The sequence below is a fragment of the Coenobita brevimanus genome, chromosome 79 (assembly GCF_032717465.1).
Source record: "Coenobita brevimanus isolate Jiangsu-jjx chromosome 79, ASM3271746v2, whole genome shotgun sequence".
Classification (NCBI taxonomy): domain Eukaryota; kingdom Metazoa; phylum Arthropoda; class Malacostraca; order Decapoda; family Coenobitidae; genus Coenobita; species Coenobita brevimanus.
Genome location: NC_137032.1, coordinates 4,908,769 through 4,936,334, shown reverse-complemented (window position 1 = coordinate 4,936,334; position 27,566 = coordinate 4,908,769). Strand labels below are relative to the sequence as shown.

At 42.1% G+C, this 27,566-nt stretch overlaps 1 protein-coding gene across 1 annotated transcript; it reads right to left on the bottom strand.

Moving 5' to 3' along the window:
- Positions 1-6,095: 6,095 nt before the first annotated feature.
- LOC145408937 (alpha-tocopherol transfer protein-like) lies at positions 6,096-22,707 on the bottom strand. The gene is made up of 6 exons (XM_080279517.1): positions 22,515-22,707; positions 15,221-15,442; positions 11,671-11,864; positions 9,545-9,661; positions 8,155-8,248; positions 6,096-6,608 (listed from the first exon to the last, which is right to left on the bottom strand). The coding sequence occupies exons 1-6, from the start codon at positions 22,705-22,707 to the stop codon at positions 6,463-6,465; spliced, it is 966 nt and encodes a 321-aa protein (XP_080135643.1). The 3' UTR covers positions 6,096-6,462.
- Between the last annotated feature and the right edge of the window lie 4,859 nt (positions 22,708-27,566).

Genomic DNA, 27,566 nt, shown 5'->3' with positions numbered 1-27,566 from the left:
TTGAGGACGTTCCCTAACACCTTTTCCTACGCGATTTATTTGCTTATTATACCTTACTGTCCTCTTCCGTGTTACATAAAGTCTTCCAACATCGTCACACTCTGCATTAATAACGTGCAAAAGGAATAGTAACCAACCATATCCAAAAAATAGAGCGCTAAGGAAGAAGTGTTTGGGAGCTTCCTTAACTGACGAGAATATGGACCAAGGACTTAATTGGCCCTATTCCCGTCGTGTAAGGAAGCCCCCTAACACCTTTTCCTAAACGATTTATTTTGCTTATTACACCTTCATGTCCTTTTTTGTATCACATACGATTAAATCCATCCAACATCGTCAGCCACTGCATAGATACCTTGCAGAAGGGTAATATCCAGCCATATCCAAAAATAAATCGCTCAGGAAGAGGTGTTAAGGAGCTTCCTTAAATGACAAGCATACAGACCAAAAATTTACCGTATAACGAATAAATACTACGACATGGTAAATTGTGACACGTGTAAATATTGCTCATCAAAACGACAAGAGTTTAAAGGTCGGAGGAACTCTTAACGTATGACTAGAGTTCACGATGGGCACACGAGCTTATATTTTTTTTTTTTTTTTTTTTTTTTTTTGTGGGCACACGAAGATTATTTATTTATTTATTGCACCAGTGTCGATATAGGGAAAATCTTAGTCATAAATAAGAGCATGATTGGGCAATGTACAGTCAAGGGAGAAAGCTTGATTACTATTGCCCTTTTTTTTTTTTTTTTTTAATAGTTTCACACCACTGTCGATATAGGTTAATTCGCAGTCATAAATAAGTGCACGATTGGAAAATGTACAATCAAGGACGAAAATTCGGTTATTATTGCTCTCTCTCTCTCTCTCTCTCTCTCTCTCTCTCTCTCTCTCTCTCTCTCTCTCTCTCTCTCTCTATATATATATATATATATATATATATATATATATATATATATATATTCACCGCTGTTGATATAGGTAAATTCTCAGTCAGAAATAAGTGTACGATTGAAAAATGTACAATTAAGGACGAAAATTTGATTACTAATTCACTGCATCTACGTCACACTTAGGGTATGTCCGTCATGTCACTCCCCAACAAATCATATAAAAGTGAATCACGTATAGACAGAGAAGTATACCAAGCCTCCCTCAGCTTATGCGGATCATCCAGCACAGAAAATAAGCTGAAGAGGTGAAATATTAGGTGATTTTTTTTTTTTTTTTTTTTTTTTTTGTCCCTGATATTACAGGAGGAAGAACTATAGTCATAAACCCTTTTCACCCCTTCAGTCTAGTGACATATTTTAGCTTTGCTCTCCACAAACGATTTGATTAAGCTTAAGAGAATGTTTTTTTTTACTGATATAGCCTTCATTAACCCCCTCTACCCTCGGAAGCCTTTCGGACGCTGAATAAAATCGTCTGGAGATAGCATGAATAGAATGAAACATGTCATCAGAGTGAAGGGGTTAATTTTAAAAAATTGGTTTACGGCAGTTATGGTGATTAGTAAACGGTGAAATATTAAGGATGTCACTTTTTTTTTTTTTTCTTTTTTTAAGGACACATCACATGCCAGACGAATAATTTAATATAGAATTTTTCACTCTCCTTTAATAGTTACATACAAACGTCTAATAAAACATTCAAAATACAACCTGTCCCTGCTTCTTGAAAATATATCTTTAAATGTCTGGTATATGGTCATAAGAGTTCAATTAAGTGTTGATAAAAGAACGTGGAGCAACTTTGATGACACAATACCGCGAGTCAAAAATATCTTAGCTATCAATTTTAAGCATTGATACCGGGCCTTTCATGTTACAGGTTAGGTCGCTTCCCATTTTTTTTTTTTTTTAACAGAAGATGGACAGAGGAAGAAAAAACAAATAAAAAAAAAAAAAAATCACAATTGGTACAGTTATAAGCAAAAGTTAGCAGACACTTCTATGATGGGTGAGGCAATGGAAGATATTGCACAAAGTGTTTTATGGGATGGCAGTATGAAGAGAGAGGGGGGTGTGAGCTGGGAACAGGGCAGTGGAATGACGGGGGACAGGGTGACATGGAGGCGATTTGTTTGTGACCACGCCTTATGGGATTAAGGCGTCTGGCAATAGGTAGATAGAATATAAAGCACACAAGAAAATACGGGATGGAAGGATACTCTCTGTTGTTTGGGTAGGAATGAGATATACTGTATGGAAGTCAGAACATAATGATGCGAGGGAATAATATGAAGCGAGTATGAGAAGGAAAGGTACGTTCTGTCGTTTGGGTAGGGTTGAGATATATGGAAGACAGAATACGATGTAGGAAGAGTGTCAGCGAACTTTTGCTCATGCCTGTAGCCTACCTGTATCGGAGTCTAAAGGTACTGTATTCTGATGACTTCGAAGGCTCCCTGACACCTCTTCCGCAACAGTTTATTTCTACATATGGCACGATAATATTCACTTCTACGTCCTCTATCAGAACGATGTCGATATTAGGAAAACAGTAATCACATGCATAAAGAATATTAAGGTGTGAAAGACAAAATAGATAGCTCAGGAAGGTGTTACGAAGCCTCCTAAACCCACGAGAATACAGTCTCGCGTGCTATAGACTATCTGTGATCAGTTTCAGCACAATAGTGAACTAGTCTCCTATTTCGGACGATTACCTTACAATTCCATAAAGGATTTTCTTTTTCTTTCTAATTTTTTCACATTGTTGGTGAGGAACTTGCATTGATTTTTCTGTTTCTTCTTGTGTTCATTCTTCTTACTAATACTTGGTGCCGCGACCTCACCCCTTTATTTCTAGGTCAGTTGTCCTGAAAATTACTATATGTGTACAGTCCCGTTCAGAATTCCCGGAACACTGCTAGAGACATCTGGCATTCCTGGCCTGTGTTTACAAAAATAAGTAGTAAATGTCCATGAATGAAAACGTGTCATGGTGTATTGCGATTAATGATGGACAAGAGTAATAGGTTTCCATTCTGTGTATATTAAGAAACCATATTTTTACTTGAATAAAACCACCCAAATCATTCATCCGTGCTGTTAAATTATTACAGTCGTACAGAGAGTGGAGAATAAATAATTTTGGATGCTGTGCTGTCTCTGGTTTTGTCATATTAATATCGATGACGACGAGAAAATTATCCATAGAGCTGGTGGCGTCTTGCTGATCTCACAATTCATCAGTCAGATGGTTCGAATACAATACTAAACACGAATCAGTTGCTTTACTCTGTGTTTTGGAGTACATTTCACGTCTAAGTACAATTGCTAAATGAAATTGCGACGATTCTTGTCAGATCCCGAAGTTGCCCATCTCCCCCAGTCCATCATCTTTTCTCAGGGGGATAGGAAGTGGGCTGAGGATATTTGCATGGCCGGGCAGCTCCACCACCCTGTCATATCAGTGTCACCACGTGAAAGAGACCATCTACAGCACCATTGAAGGGGCGAGTATGTGGCTGACCCCCAGCAAACGACTTTTAGTGTGGCATACCGTAGATGTGAGCATGAGATGTGTTTAACCTGCATGCCACGGTACACATAGCTTTCAGCAGAAAGGAATAAGAGTAAAATGTACTGTCTTATCTCAGGTTACATGGCTGACCGTCTAAAACTGACAGCTTGACAATATCCTAACAATCTTTCTTTTTAAAATCGTAAGAGACTAAAAGAGGAAGAAATTACACAAAATATATATACGATAACAAAAATATTCCACCTCTGAAATAAAACATGAAAAACACTACAAAACTGCTGATCATTCGGAATTAAATGAAAAAGAAAACTTAACCTGCATATTTATAACAGTATTATAAGATCAAGTTGACTCTAAAATCATATCTTCATGAGAAGCTACAAAGCATGTGGTGTATTCTTGGTAATGTTACTATAGTTCCTTGTTAAATCCTTCAGTGTATTATAACAAATGGGCTGCAAGGCCTCTTTACAAAACCTTGATTCACGCTAACAGATGTGAGTATTGTCGTGACAAATTTATCTCTCTCTCTCTCTCTCTCTCTCTCTCTCTTGCGCGTTCTTTTGTTCGTTTACAGATTCCCTGCACCTGTAGTGCAGGCCGGGCTATACTTTAGCCCGGTCAGTGGAGTATGGGCTGATTAACAAATAGTAAGAGGGGAAAACAGGGCCTGGGGATTGCCCAGCACACACTCCCTGTCTCCTGGTTGGCTTTATTGTGTGTGCGCACACACACACACACACACACACACACACACACACATACATACATATATATATATTTATTTATATATTTATTTATTTATATATGAATAGAGTCACAATTTTATCTAAATTATCCATTTTCACTTATGTTTTCGTTATAGTCATATTATTTTGATAATTTTCCCAGGTCTCTATCTATCTATTTATCTATTGCCAGGCCCCTTAATCCCGTAAGGGGTGGCCACAAACTTGTGTACTTGAAATACTAAGTTGGCTAAAGCTGTAAAAATGTATGCTGTTAATTCATGGAAATATATTCAAGTGTGTATTCGACGAAGACTCAACGAAGAAGAAACTTTGTAGTCATAAATTAAACTGAATTTTCGAACTTATGGAGGGAAACTGGAATATGCACAGTAATGATGGCAGGCGTGTCACCTTTCTTTTCTCACTTCAGCTTGACCTAAAATTACCATCTCTCCATCTTGAATTGTAACGACAGGTTGCCATTAGAATATGGTACTAATCGCTGAACAGTGCTACGGGAAGGATGTCGAGCCATAATACTGTCTTACTCTGCCACGTAACTGAGTGAAATAAGGTGCAAAACTGTATAAATCTGGGCCAAGTTAATGTGAGAGAACTGCTGTCATTGAGAAGGACATTGACTCTGATCTACTTCTGTATTTAGCTTCCTACTCGTAATCACGTTTTATCTCAACGTGCTTGTGCTGGAGGGGGGGGCCTTCGTGTGGTGGCACAGACGTAACCTGCCAACTACAGTGCCAGGTTATTCAAACGTCCCTCAAATGCCTTCCTATGCCCCTTTTCTGCCGTTCAAGATATTCATCTTGGGAGGCAGGGAGGGAATTAAGAGACGCTTGTATAACTGAGCAGTGGAGCCGCCCAGTTATATCGGTGTCACCACGTGAAGGCATCTCTCTTCAACAAGCGCCATAAGAAAGAAATTATTTAGGTGTCACTACAGTCCTTCTGTTCTGACTTGGCAAAGCTGAGCCACGCTCCCAATTTGAATGCTGGGTCGTGATTGGCTAATGCGAGGTTGACCCTGACACTAAAGGCCAAAGATTAATGGAATTAATTAAGAACCGCCGCATTATATTCCTTGCTGTAATATCAACCAAACAGCTGCAATGAGGGTGGGGCATCTTCGCCAGCATACTTTGAACGGACTATACCTATGTCGAGATCTGTAAAATAACTTAGGAATCCCAAGTTTGTGTTTCTGATGGATAGTTAATAATAATGATAATAATAATAATAATAATAATAATAATAATAAGGAAAAACATGGAAAAGTTTGAAGCATTGCACGGTGTCTCCCTCTTCAATAATAATACATTATTTTCCTGTCACTAAACTAAAGCAATAAGGCATCAGCCAGTTTTACGTTTAAAATTAACAGGCACACAACAACATACAATGGAACACCACTCAGATTCTGCTTCATTAAATGCTGGGCAAAGATGATTGTTGTATTGTCATGGCTCCGGACACATGTGAACACGAGCCCGCTGGATTGCAGGTTGAAGCTGCTATTCTGCAGCCCACACCACCCTCATTTCGGCTGATAGGGAAGGAACTGAAGGATATTTGTGTAACTAGACAGTATCCCTGGTTATATCGATACCACAACGTGAAGGCTTCCCTCTCCAGCACCAGTTGATGATGACACCATTGATATACAAGCAGCACTCCTGTACTGTCCCTAATTGATGCTTTTTTCACAGCTCAGCACCCACTACTTGGGCTACATGACATTATTTATTCTTACCGCTTTCACTCCAGGGACTTAGTATTATTTTCTGACCAGAGCCAGACTGTTTTCACGAAGGCTAAAACTTGCCTTCAGCTTGTGAGAGGCCCCTCAGGCTGAAGGGACTGGGTTATTCTTCTCAACATCCCTCCACGATACCTGATGCCTCTTGTCAAAATCCATCATCCAGCAGCAGTCGCCCCACTCCACGCTGCTCCCATCCCAGATTTGATGCTCGTAGTCAACGTCGAGCTTCTGAGAGTTGCATACTCGACGTTGATGATTCCACAACTACTCCTACCATATATTCCATGCCCTTAGTCGGCGTCGAACTTCTTAATAGCCTTCCATTCGACGCTGATCATCCTTAAATTGCTCCCATCCAATATTCGATGCCCCTACTTGACGTCGAGCTTTTAGAAGTTGTTCCACTCGACACTGATGGCTCTAAAACTACTCCCATTCTACTGTATATGTTAACCGCTAGTCGATGTCGAGCCTCTTAAAATTGCGCTGGATTGTGCTGATGGCTTTCTCAACCGTACTGTGTTTGGGTTTCTTGTCAATGTGCATTTGGTCGAGCATGAGCACCCTGGGTCGAGTGGCTTCCAGTTCTTTCTTGTACATGTCTGAAGGTGGGGGAGGAAGGGTTAGTACATCATCGTCATCATCATCATCATTATCAGCATTATCATCATCTTTTATCATCATTCATCAGTCATCATCATCATCATCAGTTGTCAGTTATCTTCATCATCATCATCATTCAATCTTCCACTTTTTTCAGTAATATAGGAAAGATCCATAAACGATAAGAGTGAACCATACGGGTTTAATAAAAAAAAAAAATTGTCAACAGAGAACCAAAGGAAATGGATCTTATTCAAATTCTTTATAATTCTATCTTTCATCAGGGACAGTAAAGGAACTACGTCTACCAAGGCCATCTGTGGTCAATAAACTGTCTATCTATCTATCTATCTGTCTATCTATGTATCTACCTAGGTATTTATCTATCTATCTATCTATCTATCATTTTCTTCCCGGATGTATCATAGCAAAGAGAATCATCTGTAGGTAGAGAAACATACCAAGCCTCTCTTAGCTTGGGAAGATTAGTCGACAGAGGAAATTGAGAAGCCGACGAGGTGAATTATTAGGTGAACCTTTTGTCCTCGACTGTACTAACTCAAGCTATTCTTGAGTTTAAGTTGTATTTAAGATTACTTTATCAATCCATCTTAACTCTGAGCTACCACAAATTTCACAACCAAATTCATTGCTATCTTATTGCGATAATGCGACCAAATAAATTGATTCCATATAATTATTCACATCGATGAAGACTGGTTCATTGTAAAAACTGACTCAGAACCTTTTAAATTACACTAAATCCCCACACACAAAAAGTCAACCTTGGGACATGTCTCCCACTTCCTCTCTCTTTGTTCCTGCTGTACCCCCTCTCTCTCTCCCTCTCCCCTACCCTTCTCTTCCTTCCCTTCCCCCTCTCTTCCGTCCCCTACCCTTCTTTTCCTTCCCTTCTTTCCTTCAATAACCCTTCTCCTCCTCTTTTCCTCCCCTCCTCCTCTTTGTCCCTCCCGGCTCCCTATTCTCTCTCCCTTATCCTTCCCTTCCTTCTTCCCTCTCTCTTCTCCCCTTCCTCTCCATCTTTTCTCATCCCTCCTCCATTACTTCACCACACACATCTAGTCATGTCCCTCCTCTTTCCAGTCTCTGCCCCTTTCATCTTCCCTCCCCTCATTTTTCCTTGCCTCTCACCATATCCCAACTCCCCCTCCCTCCCCTACGCTCCTCCCCATCCATGCCCATCCTTTCCTCTCTCCCTAACCCCAATCTTACTACTACTTACAGTCATCCACTCCATCCCTACCCCTCACCCATCCACACCACAATCCCTTCCCCTCTCCTCTTCCCCTTCCTCCAATCTCTCTCCTTCCCTTTCCTCCTTTCTCTCTCCTTCCCTTCCCATTTCCTCCCACCCTACTCCAACTCGGCATCATTCCCTGTCATCCACTAGTAGTCTTCTCTCTCCCCATCCCATCCACTCCTACCCCTACCTCTCTGTCCACCCCAACTCATCTCTCCTCTCCTTCCTCCCCCTCCCCACCCCCTTCCCTCTTCCCTCTCCATCTCCCCATTCCTCCCACTCACTGATCATCTCCGCCATGGGTATCGTTCCTCCATACTCCTTAGGCAGTATCCTCACCGGGACCGCCTTCTGTAGCTTCCCGTCCTCGCTGTGCATCTGAGGAGAGACGAGGACATGCCCTTGTGAGCTGTGGTTCATCATCAACATCATCATCATCATCATCATCATCATCATCATCATCATCATAATCATCATCATCATGATCATCTTCATCATTATCATGATCATCATCATCATCATCATCATTATCATCATCATCATCATCGTGACAGTGATCGTCATTGTCATAATCTTCATCGTAACCAGTATCATTATTATCAGCTTTCCTGTCATCATTATCATTTACTATCATCATCATCATCTTCACCATCATCATCATCATTTTCACGGTAATCGTCTTTGTCATAATTATCATTGTAACCAACATCATCATTATAATCTCTTACATCATCATTATCATTTATCATCATTATCTTCATTATTATTATTATTATCATCATCATCACCATCATCATCCAGACTCTTTCACCCCTAAGGATGGAATGAGTTAAGCTCCAAAAATAGGGAAACAGGAAGTAAAAAGCCGTGAAAATTACCAGCAACACGCCCAGAGAAATGGCCCACTCACTCACCATTCAAGCCCCTGGAATCCTCACTGAAAGACACTACAACTCTTCCAAACACGCCTGCATATATCTGGATAGTGAAGCAATATCTTACTATAGTTTGCCTTAACCTATGCAGTCTTTCTATTTCCTTTATTGCCCTCTTGACCAATCGATTTTATTTAGAGTGGAGGATACGCCGCGCAGAATGAGGGTTGTGAAGGCTGCATCTAAAGTCGAAAGTTCTAAGATTAATGAAATCGTCTAGAGGGAAAAGGCGTCCTAGGATTGAAGGGGGGTTTAATTTTGAGATGTAAAGGAACTAGCATTTATGATTAGATTAGCTCAGGTGTGTGTGTGTGTGTGTGTGTGTGTGTGTGTGTGTGTGTGTGTGTGTGTGTGTGTGTGGCCTTGTAGTGAAGAGGTTATTGAAGATTATAACTAAGCCCTAAAAAAAAAAAAAGGACCTAATGTGAATATAGTTGTTTGCAGATTGCAAGAGTTAGATGGAAAATTTTTAATTTGAATGAAATGGTTAGTCTTTTCAATCCGATGACCTATTTTCATTCTTTTTACCTTCAGACGCTTCTCTCTCTCTCTCTCTCTCTCTCTCTCTCTCTCTCTCTCTCTCTCTCTCTCTCTCTCTCTCTCTCTCTCTCTCTCAGCTAGAAAACTATCTCCTTAGGTAAACAAAATCGTCGAGACAGGCATGGAATTAATAAATAACTGAATAAATAAAGGATAAGAAGGACAGGTTATCGGACTGAAGTGGTTAATTCTGTCTCACCTGGAACCTGTTTTTGATTTTGTCCGAGATAAGTGTCTTGGCGAACTCAAAGACGGCCATCAGCGCAGCGGGCAGGTTAACGATGTGAATCTCCTTGTGCCGCACCGGGATGGTTTTCTGTTGGTACAAAGGAATAATGGTGATAGGAGGTGGCAGTTATCATCCACTCACTCGATGTAGCGCTACTTGCTTCGTCCTTCACCTTTATCGTTTTTTTTTTTCTTGTATCTGCCCTCCTGTCTTCCTATTTCCATCATCCACTCACTTGCTGTAGTGCTACCTACTTCTTCCTTCACCTTTATTACTCTTTTTCTGTGCCTGCCATCCACCCTTCCCCTTTCCATCATCCACTCACTTGCTGTAGTGCTGCCTGCTTCTTCCTTCATCTTCATCATTCTTTTTCTGTCTACCCTCCTCTCTTCCTATTTCTTCCACGTTTCCCGTCACTTTTCTCTTACTCTTCTTTCCTTTTCAGGTGATTTTACATATAGTGACAAGACTAATGATTTCCTGTAAGCCAGGAAGCCATTTACAACGCTGGGTAGCAACCATATAACTAACCCATATATGTGTTCAGCACGTGTCAACAAGTGGGTTTGCGGAGGGTTAGTGTCCTTCCCCGTAAAACAACTAACTCAAAGACAAACGGCCACCCCTTACGGGATTATGGCGTCTGACTATAAATAGAGAGAGAGAGAGAGAGAGAGAGAGAGAGAGAGAGAGAGGGAGGGAGAGAGAGAGAGAGAGAGGGAGAGAGAGAGAGAGAGTCGAAGTATTTGGTTATGGATGAGCAGATTATAGTTTATAGTCCTTTAACTTGCTCCAGAGTTTCAACACTTGGCAGCTTATTTCACGTAGCTCAGTGACGGAAAATGACTCCACATACTTTCCCTAACACTTATTCGTGACTAGCACCATATTCTAAGATTAATTTATTGTTGCAACTCTTTATTCAAGATGGAGAGATGGGAATTTTAAGCCAAGATTGAGTAAGAAAGTTATAGTTGTCACATAAAACCATGTAACCAACAAACAGATGTCTTATTGTCTAAGGGTTTACGGCGCTCTAGCAGGGTGTGGCCCATAAAGAGCTTAAATCCAAGGTTGATTGGGGTTTACTGCTCATATAATCCCACTCAGGGGAGAGCTGCAGGTCATTTTTGCCTAAAATTCTTGTATTCTGTAGCCTAGCCCCAGTCCCTATGTTTTTGACTGGACAATAAACTTATATCGATTTAATATCCCCTTCGAGGTATTGGGACCCAAAACCACATTCCTGTGGTCAGTTAGGGAAAAATTCGGGAGGTTCAAGGGGAAGGCTGTGGAAAATTCGGACGGGGTAGTTCTCCATTTCCCCCCACGGAATGGTCACTTTGAGGGATCTACAGATTTCCACAGATTTTTTGGCATCCAGCTTCAGATTTATCAAATTTTTTGGTGGCAACACTGTCCTTGACAGCGACCGTCCCTGGCAGCAGTAGGGCAAGTTTATACGTGAATAATAGCTAGCAATTTTATGTGCTCAGGTATTTGGGGTGGTGTGGGAAATATATTAAACGAGAGATGAAATGGGGGAAATCCACTGAGAAGGGTTAAGTGCTGGATATGGAAAATATATCAAACAAAAGATGAAATGGGAAAAATCCAGTGAGAAAAATTTAGTCCCTCCTTCAACTGGCACCTTCAGGCACTATACCGTTTTACTCTAACTTGGCCCACACTTTCGTCCCTTTGCAGCTTATTTGACGTAGCTCAGTGGCCGACAGAGAAAGTACTTCGGCTCTAAATACTTTCTGCAGCACTCCATCACTACTAGCACCATATCCTAGTGTTAGTCTATTTTTACAACTCAGCATTCAAAATGGAGGGACGGCAGTGTTTAAGCCAAGTCAGCGTAAAAAGAGTATAGACTATCGAGCGTCTCCAATTATTATTTCGGTAATGACTAGTCCCATTCCGCTGAGGGAAAGAGGCCGTAGACTAGGCTACAGGATTTAAGAATGTCCAGGGGTATATACTTTATCTCTCTCAGTTCACAAATTGCACTGAAAGGGGTTAGGGATCAGGTTAGGAAAAGCGTGCTATAGTGAGCCATTTAATCTTATGAGAGTACTGCCCCTGATTACCTCACAGCAGTGGAATGCTTTGGCGACTTCTGAGGGTGACCAGAGGGTGATGATGGCGAGTCCTAGGTCCTTCTCGTCGAGTATGTAGGTGAAGCCTCGAACCTGATTCTCCTCGTCCTCCAGAAGGGATTCGAACCCTACCTGCATGGAACGCATTTGATCCGACGTGGTGAAGCGGGTGGGGTCCATTTTACCTGGTGGAAAGGAATGGCTAAGTTCATTTATATCTCATCTTGAATTCTACCTGTTCTGGAGTCACAGGTGCAATTAGTTAAGGATATATGGAGCGATTTTTAATGAGAAAATCCTATTAGTCAGGAAGCTAATACTTAAAAAATCACGAAATATAGAAAATACTGTTACGATGATGTAAATTTGAACGTATAGCGTCCCCAAAACACATAATTAGCGAGTACTGAATCCATGTTGGTAGAATAGATTGACTAGGTAAACAAGAAGACACCAGCGTATATCTAGTGTTTTAGAGCAGCAAGATATGGTCAGTTACTAGATTATATGCTATTTTCATTTCTGAGTTCATGTAAGTCGTATGTTTAGGGGTAAATGTGGTGTACGTGTAGTGGGGAGACGCGAGGTAGTGTGGTCCTGCTTATGATGTGTTGTGGTGTTGTGGAGTGTGGTGTATTGTGCTGTGGTGTTGAGAAGGCTGGCGTATTGCGGTATGGTGATGGTGGTGACTGTGTGTGGATTTGCTTGTGGTGTTGTGAAGGGTGGCGTAATGCGGTGTGGTGATTGTGGTGACTGTGTGTGGATTTGCTCGTGGTGTTGTGGAGGCTGGGGTAGTGCGGTGTGGTGATCGTGGTGGCTGCGTGTTGATTTGCTTGTTGTGTTATGGAGGATGGTGTAGTGAGGTGTGGTAATGATGGTGACTGTGTGTGGATTTGCTTGTGGTGTTGTGGAGGGTGGTGTAGTGCGGTGTGGTGATGGTGGTAACTGTGTGGATTTGCTCATGGTGTTGTGGAGGCTGGGGTAGTGCGGTGTGATGATGGTAGTGGCTGTGTGTGGATTTGTTCGTAGTGTTGTGTGGTGAGGGATAGATGATTAGCAAACGAACTTTCATTATCCATAGTTTCGATAAAACTGGACCTGGGACGTGTTTCTCTGTGAGTCTGATAATTCTAACTAAAAAATCCAGCATTATGCTAAAACACTTTAATTTTACTGTTTTGAATATGATTTTTTTATATACCCTATTCTACTTAAACCAGGCGATTTTATTCAGCTGAAAGGATGATTTAAAAGGTTGCAGATTATTTCCTTTAAGCCCTTCCGTAGACTGACACTTAAACATTTTGTTCTGGTAAATTCAGGACGATTTTATTTGGCTGATGAAGTTAACACGACTCTTTACTAAAAAGAAAAAAAGATATATATATATATATATATATATATATATATATATATATATATATATATATATATATATATATATATATATATATATATATATATATATATATATATATATATACACAGTATATGGGGACAGGAAAAGGGTCCGTACTCTCGGTGGCATTGGAGGCCTCGTAACACCTCTTCCTCAGCGATTTATTTTTCATATTATAACCTCATATTTTCTTGTTTATTATTTACATCCTTCCAGTATCGACAGAGATTGCAGAGATAAGATAATTCATCGTTCCAGCGCTGAAATAATAAGTATGGAAAAGGTTTGCTCTTTTTACTCTAACCTGACCTAAACTTGCCCTGTCTCCACCTCCAACGTTGAACTGTTGCAATAGATTAACTCTAGCATATGGTGCGAGTCACGAAAAATTGCTATGAAAAGGACGTAGAGCCCGTAGCATTGCCTTTTGCTGCCACTGAGTTACGTGAAATAAGCTACAAAAGGACGAAAATCTGGGCCAAGTGAAGATGAAAGAACTATAGTAGGGAGCCACGTTAATCGACGAAGATGGAGCACTAAGACACAAAGTATTTCAAAAACATTTCCATCCTGTATTGCACATATTAAAAAAAGAAAAAAGCAGCAAAAGTTACGATGCTCATTGCCTGTGCAGCTGGGAAGAACGTTTGCTTAATATTACGCCTGATTTATCTCTCACTTTCCTCTGCTGGCTCTTACTACCAAGCTGCGAGAGGCTTGGTTTGTTTCTGTGCCTGTAATGATTCTCTTTGATATGATGCGTCAGGGAGGAACGTGTAGGACATGCCATAAATAGTCAGTATACTCGTACGCAGTGGAATGGCAAGCAGACTTTTGGCCTTGATTGTGCCGTACATATGTTCCTGACTGAATGACGAGTATCTATTCCTTATTCGCACATGTGTTGTGTGTCGGTGTTCTGCGCAGCTAAAGACACTAGCATATCACAGGCTGTAACACCTCTCACTGTCACACCCACACTGTCACACCTCACTGCCACACCACACACTGCCACACCACATACTGCCACATCTCACACTGCCACACCTCGCACCATCCTACCCCATCGACTCATCCCTCCCAGACAAGGTAAAGAAATAACAGGAGATGTGGTCCAAATTTTTAACCCCTAAATTCTCCAGTCTTATCTCAAAGGCTAAGGAATCCATCACCTCACCTGCCACACTAAAGAATTTGCTATGCCCAGACTCGTTCATCTCAAACAGGGCAAAGAAACAACAGTGAGGTATGGTCTGCAATAAATTTCTTCACTCATTTAGAACTTATGATTTCTCGATTCAGTCCCACAAGGTATAACATACTCCTCCAAACTTTCTCACTTCTGTGCTCCATCTTCCATCAGTAATTTACACATTTCTCCACCTCACGTTCTAAATTCTCTGTTCTCTCCCAAACGGCTCCATCACGCAGATCCTTGGAACTTCTTGACACCATCCCACAGGCTAAAAAAAAAATCACCGCCACCTCACCTGCCACTCAAAACAACAGCCTGAACTCCCACTCCTTCCTCTCAGGCAGGATGAAGAAATAATAGGAAATATGGTAGTTAAGATCCACAAATCCTTCCATGCTGTAGATCATTCAAGTTTTCTAAAATCTTACCTCCATTCATCAGACCAAACAATCCACCAGCGTCCCATCTGCCATACTGAACTGCATACATCCCGTCTCGTCCATTTCAGACAAGAAAAATAAATAATAGATGTGATTTTTAGGGCAAGAGATCCACTCACTCATTGTTAAGTCTTTCTAAAATCTTGGCTTCATTTCACAGGCTAAGCAGACCACCAGGGCCTCACGAGCAACATTGAACACCCTGTATCTTGACTCGTCCATCTCAAACAAGGCAAAGAAATAACAGGTGTGGTCCTTAGGGTAGTAGATCTTCTGTATTCACCCATAATTCAGTCTTACAAAAAATCAAGGCTTCACTCCACAGGCTAAACCACCATCGTCTCACCTGCCACACTGAAGAACACCCTACGCCCGGCATCGTCTCTCAAACAGGACAGAAAAATAACAGATGTGGTCTTTAGAGCAATAGATCCATTCACTCAACCATTCAGTCTTTCTAAAATCCTGCTTTTATCCCACAGGCTAAGTACACCATCATCGCCTCACCTGCCACACTGAAGAACACCCTACGTCCGGCATCGTCTCTCTCCGGCAGGGCGAAGAAGTACCCCCCTGATATGAGTGAATTGAGTGTTGGGTCCCTCACGTCCAGGCGGGTGAACCACTGCGGGTGATCCTGTCGCATCCGCAGGTACTTCTCCAGCTGCTCCTGCGACTCCCTCACGCGGAACTTCTTGAGGCGCAGGAACCGCAGCAGGAAGTTGCCATCTGCCGAAGACCAGCGAATGTTAAAGAGGGAGATTTCGTTAACCTTTCAGACTTTCGGAAGAGTCATATTTTATATTTTTTCGGCCTAGACTTTGCATTGCAGTACTATCTTTTTTAACCCCTCGGTCCGATGACATGTCTCTAGTTTGTTATTGCTGGTACCAGACGATTTTATTTAAGTTAAGAGAGCCCCTGAGCAATGAAGGGGTTGATGAAGACTAGATTGAACCTACCCAGTTCGAAAAACCCCAGCTGAGTTGAGTAAAATTCTCTGGAGAGCAAAAATAAGACAAGAAATACGTCAGCACTGAAGGGGGTTTAATGCTGTAAAATTATTCTAGTATACGTTAAATAAACCCAGACAAGACAAGGGGTAACTTATATTGTCAACACAGATTCATAAGTGTGACCGGGTTAAATTTAATGGTTGTAGGAGGAATGAATTTGAAGACTGTACGCAAAATGGCTTCAGTGTAAGTCTGTGTCATTAAATATTTTCCTGATGCCTCCCTACATTTGCCAGTTTTTTCTTTTCTACTCTCCGTATTCTTTCCAAATATTTCAGATTGTTCAGTGTATTGTATATGTTACCTGGTTCTTACATTAAACTGTCATACTTTTATATCATTAGAAATATCACACACACACACACACACACACACACACACACACACACACGATCATCTGCTGTCCAAAAGTGTAAAAACGGAAAAAGTAAGATTAATGTTGTAGGCATTCTTCGACGTGGAAGGCTATGATGATGATGATGATGATGATGATCATAGGCAGGAGGATGAGGATGAGTAACAGCAGAAGGAGCAACATGAAGAGGAGGAGGAGGAGGAGGAGGAGGAGAAAGATAATGATGATGAAAGTAGCGGTCAGTCACAAAAGCAACCAGAAAGTCAAAGATCAGAACAAGAAATTATAGAAACGGATGTGCTTAAACGTTTCCTAACACTTTCTGTAATCACTTTGAAGCCTAATGAAACTATATATCTTAGATCGACATATTTTATCTTCATTCTCAACTTCTATGCCTTATGTTTTTCGGGCATATGTAGAGAAAACAATTGATATTTCTTTTCGTTTCGTATCACTCATTCGTGAAGTGAGAAACTCATAGAATTTTACAACAACTGATTTTTCTTTTCCTGTTTCGTTTCACTCATTCGTGCAGCGTAAATCCCATAAAATTTTACAAGCGTTCCACCTTAATTTCTAGCAACTGAAGTAAGTTCTTTTCTTACTCTGAAACATTTTTCGTTTTGTTTTTGCTGCTTCTCGACTCTTTTTCTCAGCTGTATGGGATATTTTTTCGAAGTGTATAGGTTAGATACAGGCTTCATTAACCCTATGACGCCACGAGACCTTTGAGCTAAAAAATAAAAAATAAATGAATAAAATAAAAGTGTGAGGTCCTTATTGCTGTCGGTAAAGGAAGCTCTCCATCCTTGCTAAATTAACCTTTAACTCTATTAGGCTGTTCTCTCTCAGCTGGAAGAATTTATTAGCCATTACAAGAGTTATCCCGACCATGAGACGATTCTGACATCAATATTAACACTCTCAGACTCCTATGCTTTCCCTCGGCTGCATAAAATCGTCTGCCGCTTACTGGAATAAAAAAATCTTCTTTGTTTTGGCCATAAGGGGGTCATGAGGGAAAGTGGGACAAATTTTTGCCATTTTTTCTTTTATATTGTAGTTTTCCCAAACCTGATTCCTCCCCGTCTGTGTGTGTGTGTGTGTGTGTGTGTGTGTGTGTGTGTGTGTGTGTGTGTGTGTGTGTGTGTGTGCGTGTGTCATAAGTTTTTCTGTCTCTTTAGATTCCTTTGCGTGATTTTCTTTTGTCTTTCCCGTCGCAGCATTGTTGCATCACTTTCACTTGACACACATTTCTGTCACTGTGCCTGTATACCCTCCTCTTTAAGGCGGTTATGCAGCATCTGTTAAGCCACACACTTTCATCTCCATTCTCCCTAGTTTTTGGAGTATTGTTGTTGTTGTTGTTGTTGTTCTTCTTCTTCTTCTTCTTCTTCTTCTTCTGTGTCCCTAGTCTCATCTGAACGTGAACCTAGTGGACTGAAGGCTGAAACTACCTAGTTCTTGCTGTCCACAATTCTTCTTTCGGGGGATAGGGAGGGAGCTGAGGGACAGTTGTATAACCTGGCAGTGGAGTCACCCCATATACCGGTGTTACCACGTGAAGGCGTCCCTCTCCAGCACATTCGCTCTCTCTTTACACGCTCTTCTGCTCTCTGCTTGCATACTTCCCTCTTAAAGGCGGTCATGCAGCATCTGTCCAACCACACACTTTCATCCCTGTTCTCCCAGTTGTTTGATCCGAGAGTTAGCCCCATCTGCCTGAAGACGTATTTTCTTCTGTTATTCTTACTGTCTCCGGGAATTTTTATTTAGTTCTGGAGCTTTTTTTCCTTTTCAACTAGAGAGATAAGATACAACGTTTATTAAGGTTTGAGTTTGTGCCATGCAGAGCGACCACTAATGCAATATTAACTTCGATAAGTTAGGAAAAATATCCAGGAAAGAAAAGTGAGCTGTACTTTGTTTTTGGTGTTCCTAGGGAGGTGGTGAAGTGGGAAATGAGAAAGCTTGGGATGGAGGAGTGGCTGATTAGGGTGGTTAAGGCCGTGAGCATCCAGAGAGAGTGAACGGAGGTTTGAGTAATCAGTTTACCATGAACGTTGGTGTCCAGCAGGGGTCAGTTTTAAGTCCCTTATTGTTTGTCGTGGTACTAGAAGCCCTCTCGCGTAACTTCAGACCTGGACCCCCGTGGGAGATGTTGTATGCTGATGACTTGGTATTGATTGCAGAGATCAAAAGGGTGATGCAGGAAGGATTTATGAAGCGGAGAAATGGTATGGGGGACAAGGGTTTGAGAGTAAGTGCAGATAAAACCAAGGTGATGATATCTATGTAGGACTGATGACGGTACTGTCAAAGTAGAGGGAATGTGGCCACGTGCAGTTTGCCACAAGAGTATGGAAGATAACTTCATCTTGTGCAGTGTTTGTGATAATTGTGTGCATAAAAGATGTAGTGTTATTAGAGGCAGGCTGCAAAATAATCCTAATTTTGAGTGTGAGGTACGCAGAGGAGAGCATAGAGAAGCAGTGGTGGGAAAGGATTAATCTTGCTGGTGAGTCTGTTCAGTGTGTGGAGTTTTGCTATTTGGAGGACATGATATGTGCTCGAGGTGGGGCTGGAGCTAGCATATTAGCAAGGGTTAAAGGTAGTTGGAAGACGTTTAGGGAACTGTTGCCTTTCCTGACACAGAGAGGGCTCTCCCTAGATCCTTATCTGCAGCATGTGTTGGAGAGAATTGCTGTACAGTAATGAGACTGTAGGAGAAGGATACTCGTAGGCTTAAACGTAAAGAAATGAAATTATTTGATGGATGTATAGTGCGTCCTTGAATAATAGGCCTGGGGGCATTATGATTGCGAATGAAGAGTTGAGAAGGATGGGACATGAATGTGTTAGTGTTGTTATGAGAACGTGTAGACTGAGATGGTTTGGGCATATGGAGAGGATGGAGAATAAAAGCTGGATGCGGAGGGTGAGAGGTATGAACCTTGAGGGTAGAGTTGCGAGAGGCAAATCAAAAAATGCCTGGAACGAGGTCATATAGGGTGACGGGATAAAGGACTCAACAGAGAGGCTGGTAGAAATCGAGCACTGTGGAGAATCGCCAATAGGTGACCAAGGCCGATGTACGAGTATGCAAGGATGTTAGAGCTTGTATAAACGACCGAACAAACAAAGTCTTACGCTATATTGCAGTTGGAAGTTTTAGTATTATATTTACGTTACATCCGACGGTTTTGGTATTATGAGAGAAATCGTAGCGGCCAAGGGGTTAGAAAGCATGACTGTTGCCCACATGCGGGAGATCCTGCTGCGTGTGGGATGCTGGAGGAAAGCTAACATCTGTGCTACAGGGAAAGTCGTTTAGTTCTCTGCCGTTTGTGCGTCCATTACAAGTACAAAACATCCCGCTACACACATTTACAAATTAACTTAAACTGGTACCTTTTGAAGCCTCTTTCGTGTACCTTTAATGCTTTTTCAGGAAATTTCGGGGTCTTTTCGTGTCCTCTTCAGAAATTTACTATGTATTTTCTTGCTTTATAGATATTTGACACGTTTTTTCATGTCTCTTTCTTTCTTTTTCGTGATTCCATGTCCTTATGCGTTGCGTTGTGTTCCCATTAGTCCCTTGGATTCATTTACTTTATATTATTATTATTATTATTATTATTATTATTATTATTATTATTATTATTATTTGTGGTAGGTGGGGACGCTCACCATCCACTCACTCGATGTAGTGCTGCTGTCGGGTGTCTGCCCTTTCCTCTCCTCCATCCTTCTTTCCTTCCATCCTCTTGTGTCTTCCTGTCCTTCATTCTTTCCTTGTCGTTCTGCCTACGAGTAACTTTACACTCCCTCTTCTGTCTTTCTTTCCTTCATTCTTTCCTCTTCCTTCTGCCTGTGGGTGACTCTACACTGGGTGACAAGCCAAATGGATTCCTGTACACCAGGAAACCATTTACTATGCTGGGTGGTAATCATGTAACCAAATTTTGGCCCCTGGTGGTTTAGTGGATAATTATTGCGCTCCAATCGGATTGAGTCGGTGAAGGTTTATATCCAAGATGTCGTTGGGGTTGATTGCTCATGTAATGCCACTCAGGCATGAGTGAGGCTGGTCACTCTCATCTTGAATGTTGGGACCAACTGCCTAGCCCCGGGCTCCTACGCTCCTCATGGGGCAATGTAGGATTGGATGATGGATGGATGGATGGATTATTCTATCTATCTGTCTATTGCCAGGCCCTATAATCCCGTAAGGGGTGGCCATTTGACTCTGAGTTATTTGTTTTACAGGGAGGGGCACTAACCCTCCACAAACCCACTTGTTGACACGTAGGGAGCACGTATGGTTTGGTTATATGGTTACCACCCAACGTTGTAAATGGTTTCTTGGCTTACAGGAAACCATCTGGCTTGTCACTCAATTGAAAGCCACCTGTAACGGAAAGAAAAGCAACAAGATGTAACAGGAAAGATGGGAGAAATAGGAAGAGAGAAGGGCAGGCACAGAAAAAGAATGATAAAGGCTAAGAAAGAAGTATGCAGCACTACATCAAGTGAATGGATGATGGTCGCCACCACCTACCACTAATTATTATGGATTATTAAGTATTATTATTATTATTATTATTATTATTATTATTATTATTATTATTATCCATCCATCCATCCATCCATCATCCAATCCTACATTGCCCCATGAGGAGTGTAGGAGCCCGGGGCTAGGCAGTTTGTCCCGACATTTAAGATAAGAGTGAAAATTATTATTATTATTGTTATTATTATTATTATTATTATTATTATCATTATAGTTGTTGTTATTATTCAGCTTAGGAGAGAGACTTGAAGAACATTACAAATTCGATGCAGCGTCCGTTTACCTATTTTTTTTATTACTCTTTGGTGTTGAATGAAATCGTCTAGTGGCAACAAGAATAAGAATAGCCACCTTATTGAGGGGGTTGTTCTGTTTCAATGTCATTGCAGATTTTTTTTTCTTTCTAGTTTGTTTTTTATCTCATTTTTTTTTTTTCCTTTCTTAGTCCTTTCCGTGTTTTCTTGTGGTCCTTTTACTATCAGCTTGGATACCGCAGGGAAACTTTGTCATTTCGTAACACCTCTTCCTTTGTTATTTATTCTGCATATTATTTCTCAGTGTCTTCCTGTGTATTATTGATGCAAATTCTCATGGTACTGAAAAGATATCAATAGCATACACAGCATTTCTTTAGTAAGCAGAAAGTGGTGTTCCTTAATTCTATGAATCACTTCCTTTTAAGACTCAACAACATGACGTAAGTGTGTCACAGAGCTGCCCACACATACCAGCCGCTTTAGTATATGCATACATACATACATACATACATACATACATACGTACATACATACATACAGTCAGACAAAAAACTATCGCACACCAGAGGATCGATGGTTGTGAAAATGGTTGAGTTTTGGAGACGTGCATGATTCTGTTAACATAATGGCCTCGAAAATTATACCATCCAAAATGTGACGATATATGCGATTTCGGTTCGTTTTAATTACCAAGGACACGTACAGGGTGCCCCAAAGATCACAGTGCTTCGTCCGTGTTTCAGAAGGACACGTACGGTAAGATGACTGATAATTTTGGGGGGTTGACCTTAAAGAGGGGTATTTATTGACCTCTCACACCTGGCCTGCCCTTAGTAGTGATGGTACACCTGACCACAAATTGCCTTACGTGATTCAGCCTCGTAATTCGGCTGGTTTCGTCCGCGTTGTCTCTTTGTCTGTCTGTTCTGCACTTTTGCCCATCTCTGTTTGTCTGCCTGTCTATCAGTTATCTATGTATCTATCTATCTGTCCATCTATCCATTTGTCCATCTCTATCTGTCAATCTTTCTATCTGTTCACTTGTTCATCTCTCTCTCTCTCTCTCTCTCTCTCTCTCTCTCTCTCTCTCTCTCTCTCTCTCTCTCTCTCTCTCTCTCTCATCTATTTAGCTGTTTATCTATCTACCCACTTGCCATCAGTCAGTCAGCCAAGCAGTTTGTCTATTGCATCCAACCATCCGTCCATCCATCCATCCATCCATCCATCTATCCATCCATCCATCCATCCATCCATCCATCCATCCATCCGTCCATCCATCCATCCATCCATCCATCCATCCATCCGTCCATCCATCCATCCATCCATCCGTCCATCCATCCATCCATCCACCCATCCGTCCGTCCATCCATCCATCCATCCGTCCATCCATCCATCCATCCATCCATCCATCCATCCATCCATCCATCCGTCCATCCATCCATCCATCCATCCGTCCATCCATCCATCCATCCATCAATCCATCCATCCGTCCATCCATCCATCCATCCATCCGTCCATCCATCCATCCATCCATCCATCCATCAATCCATCCATCCATCCGTCCATCCATCCGTCAGTCCATCAGTCCATTACCCACCCAGCCTGCACTTGGTAATGGTGGGGTTGCTGGCCACAAACTGCCTCATTTGTTGCAGTGCCTGTCCTCTGGTGGCCTCATCTTCTGTCAGGTCGGCCCAGGCCAGCTTTCGTACGTCGGTGGGCAGCGTGCACACGTAGTCGTCAGCATCGAGCACGCCCACGCCCTCGCCCACACCGTAAGGGCTGCCCATACTCCTGCGAAAGTAAGAAAGAAAAAAATAATTTAGTTTGAAAAGAAGAAGCAATATCTATATCCTTTTTACTCTAACTTGGCCCAGAGGGAGCGACACCCACGCAGCATTGTTGTCTAAGGGCCGAACATTTGCCTTCGCCCTGTGATCTTGACCTTTGACTGATTTATCTCAGAATCGAAGTCCTTCATCTTTCCATGACCTTCATCCCTTCCACCGCCTGCTTCAGACTATATAAAAATTACTTTGAGCTCACCCTCCCCCTGTGACACTGACTTGGAACCTGTTGCTATGAAAATTGAATATCCTAATCCTTGTCTGACCCTCAACACTTTCGCCAAGTTTGGTCCAAATCGTCTCAAAACTGTCTGAGTTATAGGGTCGAATCTTTGGCATTGCCCTGCCTCAAAATTGGGCCACTTCTGTCTTCCTTTATCCTTAACCTCAAATTCCCACCAAACTTGATCTATAACAGGTCAAAACTGTTTAAGCTGACCTTCCAATGTATCCCTAAACTTTCATCTGTTATTCTAAGAAAATAAGAGGACACCCTCTTTGCTGACCTTCAACGCGTCCACCAAGTTTGAGTAAAATCAGAAAAAAAGATGTTGGAGTTATACTGTTCACACACACACACACACACACACACACACACACACACACACACACACACACACACACACACACACACACACACACACAAGTGATCTGACCGACCCTGTGAATTACACACACACACACACACACACACACACACACACACACACACACACACACACACACACACACACACACACACCGGGCAAAGCAATAAACTCACCTCACTACGTGCACGTGGGTGTAAAAACTCCCCCAAAGCGACATTAAATACAGGGGAGACTTATTGCACTTTCTCCCGCGGCATCCGGTAACCGATATTATGACGTCACAGCGGGGGGGAGGGGGCGGGGGGGGACTTGATGGGGTGGGGGGAGCTATGACTGACTGAATGAATGAGAACCCCCTCATCAGTCTCCCCTGTCCTCACTCTCCCCTCCCCTCAGTCTCCTTTCTCCCCTCCCCTCTCTCTCCCCTCCCCTCAGTCCCTTCCCTCCCCTCCCTTCTCTCTCCCCTCCCCTTCCCCCTCTCCTATCCCGCTGCTTCCCTCCCTTCCTTCCCTCTACTCTCCCCTCCCTACCTCCCCCTTGATCTATGTATAATATATATGTGCGTATGCTTCTTTGCGGATTATATTTGTGTGTGTATGCTTATATATATATGTATAATATTTATGTGTGTATGCTATTATGCGGAAGCGTGCATGGAAAAGTTTGAAAAGAATGAGAGAGTGTTTTTGATTGGAGATATGAATGGAAAAGTAGGGAATGTGAAAGTGGATGGAGTAGTTGGTGAGTGGGGTGTGCCTGCAGAAATAGATGAGAATGCCAGTGCTTTGGTGGACATTTGTGTCGGGAGACGGTTGGTGATGGCCAATACCCTTTTCAGGCAGAAAATGATCCATAGGTATACGTGGCGAGTGATGAGAAGGGTGGGTGGTGAACTGTATGAACGGAAGGCAATGATTGATTATGTGTGTGTGGATGAAAGGATGAGGTGTGTAACGGATGTAAAACTATATAGAGGTTGGGGGAGTGGACTTTCTGACTACCACTTGGTGGTGGTCAGGATCAAGATCCAAAGGAAATGGAGAAATGGAAGAAGGGAAGGACAGGAGGAAGTAGTTCATGCAAGGAGAGTGGAAGGGTTGCAAGAGAATGGAAAAAAGGCAGAATATATGAGGGAAGTGGAGGAGTGATTGGATAAATATGGATTGGAAAAGATACGGGATGTGGAAGGTGTGTGCAAGATATTCACAGAAGAAAGCTGTGCAGCATGTGAGGTGGTGTGTGGGTTGAAGGGAAGACGAATGGAGCTGAGGGAACAGCATGGTGGAATGAAGAGGTGAGATAGGCTGTGGCGCAAAAGAAAGCATATTGTGAGTGGATGAGAAACGGGTGAGTGGAAGAAGTTGAGAGACAGAAGAGAGAGTTATATGTAGAGAGAAAGAGAGAGGTGAAAAGATTAGTAAGAGAGAGTAAGAAGAGAGTGAATGAGGAATTTGGAAGGAATTTGAGTGTAAAGTGGAGGGAATGTAAGAAAATGTTCTGTAGAGAGGTAAAGAGAGTTAGACAGGGTACAAAAGAAGTTATCTGGGGAGTAAAAGATAAAAATGGTAGATTACTAGTAGTGAAGGAAGAAAAAGTGAGCAGATGAAGAGAACACTTTAAAGAATTGTTGAACATCTCGAATGAAAGAAATGCGAGTGTAAATGGCTGGGGAATGGCTGGGAGAAGGAGGGAGGTGAGAAGACAGGAAGAAATCAGTAGGATGGAAGTTGTGCAAGCAATGAAGAAAGTTAAAATGGGGAAAGCCCCAGGAATTGATGAGTGTGGTGAAATGCTGAAGTATGGGGGAGAGATAGTAGTAGAATGGATGTGGAAGATGTGCAGATTGTCCTGGGAGGAAGGTAGAGTCCCGGAGGATTGGAAGTCAGGTATAATTTTCCTTGTACAAAGGAAAAGGGGAAAAAGAAGTATGTGGTATGCATAGAGGCATTTTTCTTCTTGGTGTAATAGGAAAAGTATGTGGTAGGATACTTATTGACAGAGTTAGGGAAATAACAGAGGAATTAGTTGGAGAAGAACAGGGAGGTTTTAGGAAGGGAAGAGGTTGTGTAGATCAGATATTCATTCTTAGATCTTTAATGGAAACGTTTCCAGAGAAGGGAAAGAAATTGTATGCGGCCTTCATGGATTTGGAGAAAGCGTATGACAGGGTGGATATACAAGAATTGTGGAATATATTAAGAATATATGGAGTAGATGGGAAGTTACTGAATGCCGTGAAGAGTATGTATGAGGATGCCAAGTCTACAGTGCGTGTGGACAGTGAACTAAGTAAATTCTTCTGTTTGAAGGTTGGATTGAAACAGCGATGTGTCATGTCTCCATGGTTGTTCAATCTGAATATGGATGGGGTTATAAAAGAGATACAAGGTAGGGCAATGGATGTTGGAGCGGCCCTAGTGGGAAAGGGCAGTGTTTGGAAACTCCCTGTAATGTTGTTTGCAGATGATACTGTGTTGTTAAGTGCAGACGAAGGGGAGCTGCAAGGCTTGGTGGATGAGTTTGAGAGAGTGTGTAAGAAACGGAATCTAAAGGTGAATGTAGGGAAGAGTAAAGTTATGGTTTTCGAGAGAAGTGAAGTCAGTGAATGTACAATGAGGTTGGATGAGGAGGAAATGGAAAAGGTGAGTGCGTTTAAGTACTTGGGTAGTGTGATGAGTAAGGATGGAAGTTTGGAGGGTGAAGTGCTTGAAAGGGTATAGAAAGGAAGAAAGGTTGCAGGTTCCTTGAAAACAGTGATAAGAAACAGAGAAGTGATCATGGCAGTTAAAAAGTTACTACATGACAGTATTGTGATACCAACTCTAACATATGGAGGTGAAGCTTGGACTTTGTTGGAGGGACAAAAGTCAAGAGTGATAGCAGTGGAAATGAGTTATTTGAGAGAAGCATGTGGAGTCACACGGAGAAAAAGACTGACATATGAGGAAGTGAGGGAGCGTTGCGGTGTGGATGTGGATGTGATAAGAAGAGTTAGCAGAAACACATTGAGGTGGTTTGGCCATGTGGAGAGGATGAAGAGTGAGAGACTGACGAGGAGAGTATATATGCGTGAGGTGGAGGGGGGGAGAGGGAGGGGGAGGCCAAGGATGAGATGGAGGGATGGAGTGGAAAGGTATATGAGAGAGGGAGATGTGAGCTGAGAGCAGGGCAGTGAAATGGCGGGGGATAGGGCGACATGGAGGCGATTTATTTGTGGCCACCTCTTACGGAATTAAGGTGTCTGGTAATAGATAGATAAATGGTATGCTTATACTGTGCGTTAGTATCTAGAACAGAGATAGGGACCTGGAGTGTAAATTTGACTGCTGTGTGTCGTAGTCTAAAGGAAGATTGGGGCGTAGGAATAGATGAATATCTACCTTCGTGACAGGAAAAGTTAAATACCTGCCTTCAAGACCCACGTGCCGTCGATAGGTTTCTCCACAGTCCCTCGTCCTTATTCCTACCTAATGAGCATCCATGTCAGGTAAAATCTCTTGTCATCTCAGCTGTCAACCTTGTCTGATGTGTGTATAATTCTTCTCTCTCTCTCTCTCTCTCTCTCTCTCTCTCTCTCTCTCTCTCTCTCTCTCTCTCTCTCTCTCTCTCCAGGATTATTACATACTGTGCTGTTGAGATCTCTGTACAGGTCTTACGGCAGACATTCCATAATCCTGCGTAGGATCTATACTTACTGTCCAGTTGAGATCTTACTATGTCTCTTATGGCAGAAATTCCATATTCCTGCATAGGATCTTTATTTACTGTCCTTTTCAAGTCTTTGTACTCGTCTTGTGGCAGAAATTACAGATCTTTATGGAGATCTGTCTGTCTGTTTCCTTGGTCTGTTTATATACAGTACTGAAATAATCTTAACGTTGTTTCATTTTAGTAATAAAGTAACATTGTTACAAGTTTTCTCTTGGCACAAATTTCTTCCGTCATTTTTGTGTGCAGTACTAGTAGTAGTAGTAGTAGCAACAGCAGCAGCAGCAGCAGTAGTAGTAGTAGTGGTAGTAGTAGCAGTAGTAGTAGTAGTGGTAGCAGTAAGCAACTCAGTGACGGACGTCATGACAAAAGATTTCGCCTACCATGAGTGACGTCATTTTGTAACGTAACGAAGCCGCGCGCTAGTTGGTCTTCTCCAGTCTGGTCTACAGGCGGCTATTATGCTGCCTGGACCTTCCTCCCGCCACACACCTTTCACTGCGC

What these genes read in the sequence shown, in the direction of transcription:
- LOC145408937 (XM_080279517.1), bottom strand. Translation starts at nt 22,707, where the DNA reads ATGGGCAGCCCTTACGGTGTGGGCGAGGGCGTGGGCGTGCTCGATGCT. An exon ending in GGTGTTCTTCAGTGTGGCAG is followed by an intron (nt 11,865 to 15,220) that starts GTGAGGCGATGA and finishes CCTTTCCACCAG; the next exon opens with GTAAAATGGACCCCACCCGC. An exon ending in ACCCATGGCGGAGATGATCA is followed by an intron (nt 6,609 to 8,154) that starts GTGAGTGGGAGG and finishes CCCCACCTTCAG; the next exon opens with ACATGTACAAGAAAGAACTG.